Source organism: Metarhizium robertsii, assembly GCF_000187425.2.
Source record: "Metarhizium robertsii ARSEF 23 chromosome Unknown MAA_Scf_14, whole genome shotgun sequence".
Lineage (NCBI taxonomy): Eukaryota > Fungi > Ascomycota > Sordariomycetes > Hypocreales > Clavicipitaceae > Metarhizium > Metarhizium robertsii.
In genome coordinates, this window is record NW_011942154.1 from 70,305 (window position 1) to 83,528 (window position 13,224).

Here is a 13,224-nt window from a genome sequence, read left to right on the forward strand (position 1 = left end):
ATTGATCTGTTGCTCAGAAAATTTAACAAGCAACACCTTTCTAGAGTAACGCAGATCACGAACATGTCGAAGCTGACAGTCCGTGTCCACGCCCGAAAGGGACTGCTTCACAGATTTGTGGGAAGATATATAATGCCATACTTTGGCGCGTATTTCGAGGCTCGACCTTTCAACATGCTTGCTGATGCTGCTTCCTTGGATTTTATACCTCTTCCCAAGTCATCATACCCGGGCTGGGAAAAGTATAGCAGCAAAACCCGTGGAAATAGTAGGCTCTGGCCGCTAATGTTTACTCTGCCTCTTCTGTATTTTGGGCTGTCCTGGATTGTGGGTATATGTTGGAAAGCTGGATACTTGCATGCTGGGAACTCCTAGCTTGACGATAAATCTGGTTTTCTCCCACTATTTACAACTCAATAATATTATCAGATGCGCTGCTACCACAAGTCCTCTAAACTCATAAAAACTTCTTTTCGCATACTCTGCCTTGAATGCACTTTACAGCTCAACTACCAATTTCAGCCCAATTTTAAGGATAAGTAAGCGATTCATAGTGCCGTGGTATAGTCTAAGCCTGAATGTGTCCACTTGTCTGACATGTCCAACTCAACAATATTATTCAAGGTGTAGTTTTGACTGTTGAATTGACAATATAAAAGGGCTCGTTTCTTTCCTATATTGTATAGTTGGAAGATAAAAAACACCCACTCGCTTAAACAAACCTCTCAAGCCATTAAGGGTCACTTTCGGATGCCTCGTAATCCGCTCGGGGAACTTGGCGAGCAAGGTGTTAACCAAACTACCCGCATAGATGCCAGGCAACAGAACCGACAACAGTTCCTATTGCCATCGTATCTAATCTCTCTTCAGCTTTTGGGGCGGGCCGGAAACACTACAGCTTCTCACTGAGGCGCAATCGGGTCCCTCGACGTTGGGCATTATGGAAACCGGCGACTTGTAAGGCGTAAAGATGGATCCCCGGCGGTTGTTCAAGTTCAAGGCCATAAGCGTATCTTGGCACCAGACATAGTTGCAAAGCGGCGCCTGGGGCTAAATTAAACCGCCGACATTTATCCACCCTCATGCCACGACGGGGACAACAAACCAGAAGAATAGAACGACGGTTATGGGGCGCAGTCGAGCGTACCACAAAACATCAGAAGGTGTTTGTGAAGCCACAATGGATAATTTGTGACCCTCGTGGCTAAATTCAACCTGTTCGGTCGCCTCGCATTGACGTCCGGTTCATTTGACCATGTCGGTCAAGCCGACAGTGGGCTGACAAAAACGCCCGCTGCCAGTATTATTCTCCTCTCACTCTTTATCCAACTACGCTTACGTATTTCCAATAGCACTCGGTTCGCGGCCGAACAGCCCGAATGCATATGGGAAACGAATGTTTGATATAGCACCGGAACTCCAGTTCGTGCTAGTGTGGCTGAGCAGGTTCCAGCGTTTCGGCCACGAGATTCAGGAGCGGAATATTTTCCCGAAGAAGTCAATACCAACCTGCCCACCTGCACTGCAACGTGGTACCTCCCGGTACCATGGAACATGGCACCAGCATGGCAAGATTTGGCCCCCAAGATGATCCCAGAACCTGGCCATGTTGCCAACCATAGCCACACAAATTCGGAAATTATAGACGCCCGCCATTGGATTCCTGGTTGCCCACTGGATAGGCTGTCAAAGCCTTGCATTTTCTAGTCGCATTAGCAGTGAGATACCCATGGTTTACAGAGTAGCATTGCGGCACTCGAAGCGAACTCTCCACACTATTCATTCTTCCTTCGGGTCTTCTGCAACGCGTTGCAGTAAACGATACTACGTCTAATTACCTTGGATTATCCGAATAATCGATTGTCTCTTACTTTTAGCAATAGAGGCACGGGTACTATTTGACAAGTGTTGCACCTACCAGTCGTTTGACCACTTGCAAAATGGCCCCATGGTGTTCTTCGCATGAGTGTGGCCTGACTCGAGGTCCACGAACCGTCTCCGCCCACCAGACTCATTGCCGTTCTTCCAGACGATACTACTAGCCGGCTCGGAAGTACCCGGTTATGAACCATTCAGTTTAGTACCGCTACAGCGCTTACTTTGCGGATGGTAAAAGGCACTTTTGATCACACAAGGTTGTAGTTGTCTTGGTGACTTAACCAAACCCAAGCTTGCTTGCTGGCAAGGGAGATACAAGTCCGCGCCGAATAGTGCGAAGAGTACCTTGAATTGTTTTTTGACTTTACTACAACCTGGCCTACTGTTCAAGCCCTGCCATGTCCCTTCTGTTACTAGCTGGGATGGACCCAATTCCCCATAACCCGGTGATAAGCCGTTCCTCTCCTGGCGGCATAATCGCCTCTCCGTATTTTGCATGGTGTTCAGGCAATATGGAGAAAACGGCCGCATGTCCCCGTGGATTTAAGATGGTCCCACGATATGTATATAAGCCTGCTAGGACTGGGGTCCCAAATACACTCTGTCGCAGAGACCCTCATGTCCTAGTTCGTGTCGAACTCGAACCGACCTTTATTTTTCTATAACCCTATTTGTCAACGGGGCAATTCCACCTTGCAAAGATGACACGCCTCTCCCTTCAGATCATTGCTGGCCTCGCCGGACAGGCTTGGTTGGTTAACTCCGATACACCTAGCCATGATGCATTTGCTTCTTGCCTTTCGGATGCCAGTGTACCCATTGCAACAAAGGGCACTCCAGAATGGACACAGCATACTACCCCCTTCAATACCCGACTTCAGTATGAGCCCATCGCTGTCGCTGTCCCTACCGAGATCTCCCAAATCGCAGCTGCCGTAACATGTGCCAAAACAAATGGCATTCCCGTTACTGCCAAAAGTGGCGGCCATAGTTTCACCTCACTTGGCCTTGGGGGGGAAGACGGGCATCTTGTCATTCAACTAGATCGAATGTACAATGTTGAGCTTGCTCAGAATGGAACAGCGATGATCCAAGCTGGTGCGAGATTGGGTCACGTTGCTGTCGAACTGTACAATCAAGGGAAGAGAGCACTTTCACATGGATATTGCCCAGCGTAGGTTCAATGGTATTACACAAGCTAAAATGTGTTGATGTACTAAAAGAAGTCAGTGTTGGCGTCGGCGGTCACGCTGCCCATGGAGGGTATGGAATGGTATCGCGAAAGTATGGTCTTACCCTTGATTGGATGAAAGACGCCACTGTTGTTCTCCATAATGGCACAATTGTGTATTGCTCCGAGAGCGAGCATTCGGATCTTTTCTGGGCAATTCGAGGCGCGGGTTCTTCCTTCGGTATTGTGGCAGAGTATGGGTTCGAAACATTCCCTGCTCCTGAGAAAGTAACGAATTTTGGCATTGTCTTAGATTGGAATCCAGAAACCGCCCCTGCTGGTCTCCTCGCATTCCAAGACTTTGCACAGACTATGCCTAGCGAGCTGTCATGCCAAATTGACGTTAGATCGACTGGCTACACACTTAATGGTTCATACGTTGGTAATGAAGCCAGTCTTCGTGAAGCATTAGTGCCTCTGCTAGGGAAGATTGGTGGGCATCTTGAAGTGCATGAGGGGAATTGGCTCGAATACGTCAAGTTTTGGGCGCTTGGTCAGCCCAACATCGATATAACACCGCCCGCAGATAACGTGGTAAGTCGTCTGCCACAACGCAATGTTCCAGGTATATGCCGACTAAAATCAAATTTAGCATTTGTCGCTCTACACAACTGGCGCCCTTACGCCATCTCTCTCAGCCAATCAATTCAGATCTTTTGCCGACTATATCGCCACAGACGCTATAAAGAGAGGCAATTCATGGTCGATCCAAATGTTCATACATGGAGGCCAGTATTCTGCTATTAGCGGACCAAAGATTACGGACACAGCCTACGCGCATCGAGACAAGTTCCTCATTTTCCAGTTCACCGATTTTGTTTGGCCTAGTCAAGAGTATCCCGAGGACGGGCTTGCTCTTGGTCGAGAGTTTAGGGATATTATAACAAATTCCTTTACGAATGGTCAATGGGGAATGTATGCCAACGTTCCTGACTCTCAGTTGAGCTCAGGCGAGGCTCAGAAATTGTACTGGGGCAAGAACCTTGAAAGACTGGAAACTATCAAGGCGAAATATGATCCCAATAATTTGTTTAGGAACCCCCAATCAGTCAAGGCCGCGGCCCGCTGCGCAACACGTCCACTGCCCTTGCAAGGTCAAAGTTTATTATTTTAGATGTCCTCTGACATACATGTTCCGGCGAGTTATTTTAAATCACCTCAAGTGTCACCTGTTTTGTGCCAAGTCGGGATTTTGGTTGAGTTTGGCCCAACATTCTCTTAGAGATATTGACCAAGAAAAAGTACTCTAATATATTGTTACTACGTTGTATAAACATTTATTTGTCTCTAGGCTGGTAGGCTAGGTAGTGCTGGTTACTACGCGCGCTAGCAAATTAGAGGTTTAAATATTAAAAGAAAGAAAATTGATGACATCGCGGTTGCCGAGATATAAACTGTTATTATTGATAGCAAACTGGTAAATACTGAGCTATTAAAGTACCGGTCGATTCCTACCGGACCTTTTGCAGACTTGCCTGCTAACATGGACCTGGAATATTCTTGGCTGTTAAATTTATTCATGTTTCCCTTTTCTATATCTCTTTGTTCGCACCGGCACAAGGGCGTATATGATTTCTCTTTTTTTTCCGTGTTTCAATATTATGAATCTGATTGTGTGATTCTCTTTGACTGAACATGTTGCTCACCTCATTTGTAGGTATAAAATTCGCTTGTAATCCTCGCCGCTTGACTCCCGATTTTACCCCATGCCCTCTGTCCCAGACGTTGAATTCCAGTGTTGTGAACTGGGCTCTCGAGGCATCCAAAATCTACAAGTTTGATAGACATGTTTGGGTAGTGTAACATTTCACGATGCAACGGCGGCGACATTGGCGAGGTGAGATGCCACTTACAATTATAGTGGTAAAGTACTAGTCATAGGGTCTTGATAGATCAGTAATCTTTATTACCCCCTGGCCGATCCCTCCACTACTTGCACGGCTGTAACGTAGATAGAATGTGGAACTTGTGGCAGCATTTTGGTGAGGCGATATTTCCTTCAACTGTTTCTTCTAGCAGTAGCAAGGTAACTAATCGACTTACCTACTGGCCAAGCCAAAGGTATAATGTCTTTGGACCGAATACTTCACATTCGCACCCTTATGACTTGCTTGCCCCTGAAATTTACCATGATGCAGTGTCTCTCAACTGTGTGCAGCCAGATCGGAACAACAGGTGATGTTATAAACTCCCATGATAATGGTTTGTGCTATATATAGGCCGAATATTACATACTAGGGCTTGCTCAATAATATATTAGTCACGATCCGAGGCTTTTCGTTTAGCTAAGCATTAGCACCAAGAGTTCATGGAGCGAACTTGTCGAAGCAATCTCCTCTGAACCATACGGGGCCCATGTGTAGCGTAGTCTAACGCCTCAAGTCCCACATGTCATAAACTTCGCATTTATAAGGCTGTTAGTAGAAACAGAAAGACCGTTAGTTTAGCTCCCGGTCGTTCCTATTCACGCAGACTTGAAAAACCCTCCACAAAAGCTGTAATGACCCCTTTCCACTGCTGCCTAGATAATCTATTTGCCGTCTATTTGCCGTCTTCACCGGTAGATTGTCAGGCAGGCCTGGGTGTTGCAAGGTGGGCGCGCTTTATCCCGCCCTGCCCGGTCCTGGGCTTCTAGTTCTGGGATTAGACATCTGTCATAAGTCGAAGAAGCTGCTCATTGGGTTCTCGTAACGCTTGGGTCTGCTTCCTCTGACAATTTGGAGGATCCCATGATGCCGCTCGGGCCGTTCGCGCATGATTCGTGATATATGCCTGTTACTGGTTGCGCAATTCTTTCTGCCCATCAAGGATCGTGGGAAGTTGGTAAAGAAGGCTGCGGGCAGCTCGACAGTAGTGCCCTTTTTGAAATCGAATAGAATGGCAATTCTCATCTGTGAGTCCATGCCCATTTGAGTGAATATTGCGCCCATTGTACTTTCTAAGTCGGCCAAGTCGATGCCACTCCAGTGATACGCGCTCAAACAATTTCGCCGACAGGACTATAGCGGCGGATAAAGCGCATGGCGACGCTCCAGTTCCCTTTTCTTGGTGCAATTTTCGGCTTTACCCACCTGCAGGTGCAGCTTTAGAAGCGCGGCAGCCTAGCTTACCAGCAGTGCAAAGCAACCTTGTTGAAGCTTCTTGAAGTGGATATTCGTATAAAGCGTGGCCAGCTTCTCCGTGCAGTTAGGGATGTACAATTCGCACTGGCTTGTCCCGGGTTTGACGTTTTGCTTTCGAACAGAGGTGTAAGCCAGGAACGGTACTTGCCATGACAAGTTATCCAGAATGCTCAATTGGCAATGTGGGCTTCATGCCTGGAGTGTATCTACGGCCGAATTCGTCAGACAACCGGAAACATGAACAAAGGGGTCAATTATGAAAGGGTTACAAGTACAGGGGACCAAATCCATGGTTAATGTATCTTGCAGGACAATAACGGCGGAAACGTCTCATGGTAGCGACTCTTCTTCGATGTATGAGAGATTCTGGCGGCTTTATCTGGGCTTTTCACCCGCTCATCTGCAAGCGACTTCATTATTCGAGACTATGCTTGAGTGACCGGCGCATCCAGCTCGTTTAGCCAGACCAAGTAGGACGCCCACTCAACCAGGAAAGAGACAAATCCCTCTCGACGGGGGTAGGAACTGCACCAAGACGATGTCTATTGACTTTTCGAGAACTTCAGCCTTCGCAAAGACGGTGATTACGGCGTTCGTAAGGTAGCGCTCCTCATCTGGTTCGATTGTGCTTGTGCAAGGGCCATTACTGGTGTAGTACTATTGAGCCGGCTGAGTCGGTGGCAGCGTCAGGCCCTTCTAAGCTCAAGCATGTTCTGGCTAAAGCTTGAAAAATTTAACTACCTGCTGACCATGATAAAACTATGCACAGGGTAAAGCCATCCTCCGGCCCTTATATCGCAGCCTAAAAACCTGTCGTGATATCCCAAGTAGCCGGGTGATGCATAGAGCGTGAGGCCACGAACTCGAGGCGCCAGCACAATGCGACGTCATATTGAAAGTCCTTGATAAAGTGGCGGACCGTACATGTAGGATGAAAATACTACATACAGAACCGCGCAAGAACTTGGAACAGCGCACCTCGTGAACTGTCTCTTCCTATACAACCGGTCGCTGCACAGCCCCACGGTCATCTTCAGCTCTCATTCATGCATACCAGCTGAGGGGGAAGATGGTGGCACTTTCATCTTGTGCCCGTACTCATCCATCGCAGGATTGTCTGATCTGGGATGGATGGACTGAGAGGCATTCTTCTCCTCTGTAGTTGAGTGTTGGAGAGCATGTTCGTTACGCCAAACTAGTTTTGGCTTTCATCCAGCTTAGCAGTTGCCAAGCAGGCAGCATCGTGAGTTCATTCACGGGTTCACAGAGAATAATCGCGCCGCACGCATACATCCTCTTTGGAGCCTCATTTCTTTGACATGTTCATAATAGCTAACTGCGAGCCAGATTATCGCTCATAGGCGTGCTGGCGCAATGGGAGCGCGTAGTCCTCCTAAGACTAAGGTTCAGGGTTCGAGTCCCTGGTACGTCGATTTTAGGATTTCTTTTTTTTTCTTTTTCTTACTCAAGTCAGGTTTATATTTCATCTGATGCATATTAGGCATAATGGAAATATGGTCTGCCTTTTCTAATTCCCTCGCTCTCTTACCGATTCCATCAACTAGCAATAGCGATCCCAAGTTGTAGTGAAATCGCGGACTGCCCCATGTGTTGGGTCACATGTGTCGCTGCCCCTCATTGACCACGGTCCAGAGGCCCGCAGCTTCCCTTTGGCTGCTTCTCTCTTCATCTCTTCCATCACCTCTTTCGCTCAGAGCAGCCGTTGCTAGCTAGTGAGTCATGAGAGAGTTCATTCATCATGATTCGTTTCTCATCGTGTGTGTATGTCCCACGATGCCATGTCTACTGTACGTGCGCCTGGCTCGTACAGAAACTTAGTTGTTTAGAGATATATACCTATATTCTCTTTTCTTTTTCTTGAATGTCTCTCCTGAATGTAATTCCAATGGATATCTTTAGGCATGTGAGTTGATTGATTGCGAGCATAGACCTAAAGTGAGTACCCGCACCCCTGAAGGTCGTTTGCCAAAAAGAAATTCACTCTTGTTTGAAGTTCACTGTGCGCGTTTGCATGCTCTCTCCCGTTTGTAGTCAACTTCACGTTATCTTTCTTATCTATAGCTTTGTTGACCACTCTATTCGTGTATGACCTTTGCGCTTCCATCATCATGATCCATCACTTTTGCCTCATTTCACAGTTACACCAAGGAGAGGGGGGGCTTGCAGTTTCTCTCGGGCTGCTTTTATGATCATATTTTCCGGCGTGAACCTGTGGATGGCTTCAGAGCATACCCACCCGACGTACTAGATATACATGAGAATTTTACGTCTGGTTTACGAGGTCATGTGGCAACAGTCGTTAATGTTGTTTGGGGCGCACCTGTACGCGAGAGGATGAAGAAAACCCAGCGGCTTGAGGAGTTTCAGCTTTGGGGGCAGTACCAGGGTGTTTCTATCTTCTTCGGGGTGGGAGACGAGCAATAGTAGATTACGACGGTTCGTGGTATTCGCTATGATTCATGCCGACCCGACTACGTTGGGTAAAAAGCAAGATCTTCACCTCCAGGTGGCTGCCAAATTAGCGAAAATGCATATCCCCGATAAGTTCTACGAAGAAATCTACCAACGGGGAAGCCATAAGTTCTTATCGGGGGCAGAGCATGCCAGACAGGCTGCGATAAACGAAGAAGCGATTATCCAACTTGAAAGCATTGCGTATCGGTCCCGATCACCCATCGAAATCGATCGGCAAAGACGTAATCGTATTCCGTATCTTGAACGCAAGCAGCTGCGCCAGTATCCTGGACTGTGTGGGTGTTTGGACAAGACGGACGAAGAAGAATTTGTGAGATTGGACGAGGAGATCAAGGCTCTAGAACATGCGAGTCAACAACAACAGGTAAGAAGCACTTATGGTACTATACTCACATCTAACAAAAACCAAATAGGCTAGCTCGACTCCAGCTTTTTACATACACCCCAGGATCGACTCAGAGTTTATCGGCCCAAGATGGTTGACGATCCTGGCTTCATCACTGGTTGGTGGTAATTGTGGAAATACTACCGCCGCTGATGCGATGCAACTATGCTATGCTCTCGCAGACGGCGAATTCGAACATTTAGGGGCAGTTGAATGGGGGGACGTCCCGAGTACCTTGCGGCGTTGGCTCCAGGAACAAGACGGACTGCAATCTGATGGAGTTCCAATAGCCTCGGTACGTGATCTCTTGAGAGTCCATGGTCTGATTTTTAAGAGACCAGCAATCCGGGAAGAGGATCTGAAGGCTAGCATCATGAAGATCTTTGTCGCGGTGGCAAGGCGCTATTACCATCTGCTCGCGTATGCAGCCCGTGATAGTAGCTTTGACCACTTGATCATCCGAGGAACGGAGCCTCTGGCCCTGAAGTGTTCCAACTGTCAATTGCGCTTACTTGATGACCCATTTCCGAGATTCAAGAAGTCTGACAAGAACCGCTACGTCGGACACCATCTGAAACGGGGATGCGGGTCTGAGGCCAGCCAACAAGTTCGAAAGCCAGGCTTTGCAGTTCCTTGTAATAGTCAGTTTACATGGGCAGCGCGGAAGACTGTAGTGTCGGAACGACCCCCGATGAAAGCGGATTGAACAGACGTGCTACTTCGTCAAGGATCAAGCACAGCACATCTCCCTAGCAATGTAGGGTTAGGGAGATCACCACCTGAGTCAGTCACGGGCCAAGGTATGAGAGAAAATCTTGTTTCAAGGAGCCGATCAACGCGGATCTAGAAACACTGCTAGTCAAACGTGACGCCTGCTGCAAATCGCAAGCGGTAATCGGTAAATCAATGGGACTCGTCTCAAACAGCTCCAATTCGCAATACTGCAGATGCTAGCCATGGCCTGTGATGGCTCCTAACCTGTTCAAAGTTGGCATGGACACAGGGCCATCTTCCGTCCGAAGGCTTGAGGCTTGTATAGATTGATAGATGGATGGATCGACGGGCGCCTTATTGCAACATAAAACCTTATTGCAACACAAAACTATTCCGATCGGAAGTCACCGGCGTCTCTGATTGGCGAGATTGAAATAGAACAAAATCAGTGCAGACCTGGCTCCGGAATGGTCCAGCATTAGGTGGAGATATTCAAGACGGCATAAGTGCTGGGGGCCACTAGTGTCGGCGAGATAAAACAGTAGGTGATACACACCACCACCAAGGCGGCCCCCCCGATGGAAACAGAAGTGTATGGGATTGTCGGGCTCACGAGTCAATCACTAGCAACCGAGTGAGCGCAGACAACATATATGGTGTCTGTAATATGTATATAAACTCGATGAGAAGAAGGCCAAGAGAGAATTATTGCTCATCATAATAACATCGTTTCTTATTCTTATTGCCCTGCCAGCTCTAATTCTTGACCTTTGTCTTATCTTTTCCCCTTATTATTTTTCAAAAGAACAGCATCAGGATGCGTTCCGCAACTATGTACATGGCCCTGGTGGCCTTTTCTTCCAGTCTTGTCAATGCCCACGGCAAGCCCACGACTGCTGTACGTCACTGAAAAAAACAAAAGCCATGCCTTGCAAGAATCATGTTATTCCTAACAAAGACTCTTTAGACTGGAAACGCCGGTGGCGTCTCCCGAGCGCTGGGCCTTCTGCCCGAAGGCTCGGTGCCGGACACGGGTCCCAACAAATTGACCGAGGTCGACACGCCCGTTTTTGGTAGCAGAAAGATAGCTTCCAAGGGCCTGGGCAGGACAGCTGGCGGCGGTAAGATCAGGCTCGCCGACGCGGCCAAGAGTATCCAGGACGCTGGCGGTGATCCTGCCAAGATCACCCCAGGCGGACAGCTCAGCTTCACTTGGCAAACTGTGACTTCTGTACGTGCGGTTTCCAGATAGTGATTTACTATCCCCAAACAACGGGACATGTTGCCCTTGCTTACCCTGATGACAGGACGGCGGTGGCCCAATCCGAGCTCTGTGTAACACGGAAGCAAAAGACGATTTCACCCAGAACTCGGTCGAGCTTAAAATTCAAGACAATGTCCCAGGCAAGGGCGGAAACATTAAGCCAGGGCCAAACGCCAGCAGGAAGCTACCACCTGGCTTTTCAGCGAAAGGACAAGGCAAAGGTGGCAAGAATAACGCGAGAGACGAGATTAATGATTTGTTTGGTCGCTTCATCGGGAAGCGAGCCGTCAACGTCAATGAGAAAACGGTGAGTGGCAACATCGCTTTTGTGAGACTAAGAACGAAACTAATTGTGTCACGTCCCCCTACAACAGAACGTCGTGGCCACGGCTCCCAACGACATGACTTGTACTGGACAGATTGGCGGCAATACTAATATGTGTCTATGCAAGATTGCCAATAATAACGGGGCTGGTCCCTTTGGTGGTGTCATGCCTGTCCAGATGGTCGGCGGCAATTCAACCGGAGACGCTTCGGCTGGAAATGGGGCAACCGGAGGCAATTCCGGAGGCAATTCCGGAGGCAACGCTGGAGGCAACGCTGGAGGCAACTCTGGAGACAATTCTGGAGACAATTCCGGAGGCAATTCCGGTGCTGCCAACAAGTTCTAGTCGTAGAAAATTGACTGGAACCATGTCCATGTTAGTGGGCATCCGCAAATTAATACTGGTATTGTCTGGTGTGGCGACTTTTATCTACACGGAAATTCGGGGGAAGTCGCAGGGTCCGTCGTTAGCTACTATAGGAAGGGCCTTATGCTCACCTTTTAAATTTACCAAGTTTTGCCTTTATAATCGCGTTTATTAGCAGGTGTATTTGACGAATCACAATGTCCCTCGCGTGTGTCTCGAGTCCTGCTTTTCTCCTTCCTTGAACGGCTATGCCAAAGTGACACAAACGGTCACTGGCCTCGGGTACTTGGCGTGGCTATTAAAAGAAGACAAAGAGGCACTGATATTGCGTGGTCGCATAAGCCTCTTATCATCACACTGCGACAAACTATTGGGAAATAGGGACCTGGGCAAGAGGGGCCGATCCAAAGAGTGATTTCGCCATCGACCTTGCTCACGTAGGAAAAGCCCATCTCACTGTCTGATCTATTTTTGGCACCAGTTGACCTTCCTGACATCTGGTCGCTTGCAGGGCCTCCACGCAGGCGCCTGACGCAGCAGCTTAAACAGCGCATGCCGCTCTTTCTCCTAAGTATTTCTATATCCCTAGACTATCGCTGTTTTCCCGCCGACTGTTTAAACCGTCGTTCCCATGACAAGACACCCGACGCGCTACTCGTCGGCTTGCCCACCTCGCCGTAAAGCTTCGGTCGCTTCTTCCGCTTCCCGTTGTGAGGCTCTGTGGTTCTACCTAATTCGCGGTGATGTTTCCCAGTTTTGCGAGGAACCCGTCACTCGACGACCTATGGGCAAAAACATCAAATATTACAGTCTTGGCTTCATATATTATAAGTTACAGGCACATGGGAGAGGCGTTACTGGCTAAAAGAATGCTTCAAGTGGGCGGATTATAAGGGGCATGCAGGACTTAAATGTAGAACTTGTTGTCTGGGTGGAAAGCGACAACAGAGTCCCTTAGTACTAATTTCGACTTCCCTAGTGCCAATTTCTGGCTCATGTTGACGCGCCCAGGCATGCCAGAGGTACGACGTACGAAGGGACCCAGGGCATGTCGGTAAATGCCGCTTGGGTGTCGAGAAACTACGGACTCCTTCTCTGGCTTCCTGTACTAAACGTGTAGTTCCGGTATGGATTGATCATTGAGCCAAGAGGATACCTGCGGGACAAGATTGCCGAGATGAAGATCTATATAACCGAGTTAACCGAAGTGACTGCATTTGATCTCGTTCCCCAAAATATTATCCATGATTGCCTGGCATTATTCTGCCCGACACTTTCCACTTCTCGGTCCTTGTGTTACTGCTAGATCTGATTTGTCGCCACTTGACCTGTCTTGACATTTTCGTAACTCTTTCGACCTATGGCAGAGCGCCTTGGACGCCATTTGAGAAGCAATCATGGCATCCCCACAACGGATAAGTCGGCACTACCTGCTACAAGAT

At 48.3% G+C, this 13,224-nt stretch overlaps 3 protein-coding genes across 3 annotated transcripts; all 3 read left to right on the forward strand.

Moving 5' to 3' along the window:
* Positions 1-2,579: 2,579 nt before the first annotated feature.
* Positions 2,580-4,223, forward strand: MAA_07500 (FAD-binding, type 2; the record flags this gene model as incomplete). Its single annotated transcript, XM_007825498.1, has 3 exons — positions 2,580-3,052; positions 3,109-3,643; positions 3,702-4,223. The coding sequence occupies 3 exons, from the start codon at positions 2,580-2,582 to the stop codon at positions 4,221-4,223; spliced, it is 1,530 nt and encodes a 509-aa protein (XP_007823689.1).
* A 4,481-nt stretch (positions 4,224-8,704) lies between these two features.
* On the forward strand, positions 8,705-9,818 carry MAA_07501 (uncharacterized protein; the record flags this gene model as incomplete). Its single annotated transcript, XM_007825499.1, has 2 exons — positions 8,705-9,091; positions 9,141-9,818. 2 exons carry the CDS (start codon positions 8,705-8,707, stop codon positions 9,816-9,818), a joined length of 1,065 nt encoding a protein of 354 aa, XP_007823690.1.
* An 840-nt stretch (positions 9,819-10,658) lies between these two features.
* On the forward strand, positions 10,659-11,761 carry MAA_07502 (uncharacterized protein; the record flags this gene model as incomplete). Its single annotated transcript, XM_007825500.1, has 4 exons — positions 10,659-10,724; positions 10,794-11,057; positions 11,134-11,397; positions 11,465-11,761. 4 exons carry the CDS (start codon positions 10,659-10,661, stop codon positions 11,759-11,761), a joined length of 891 nt encoding a protein of 296 aa, XP_007823691.1.
* Positions 11,762-13,224: the final 1,463 nt, after the last annotated feature.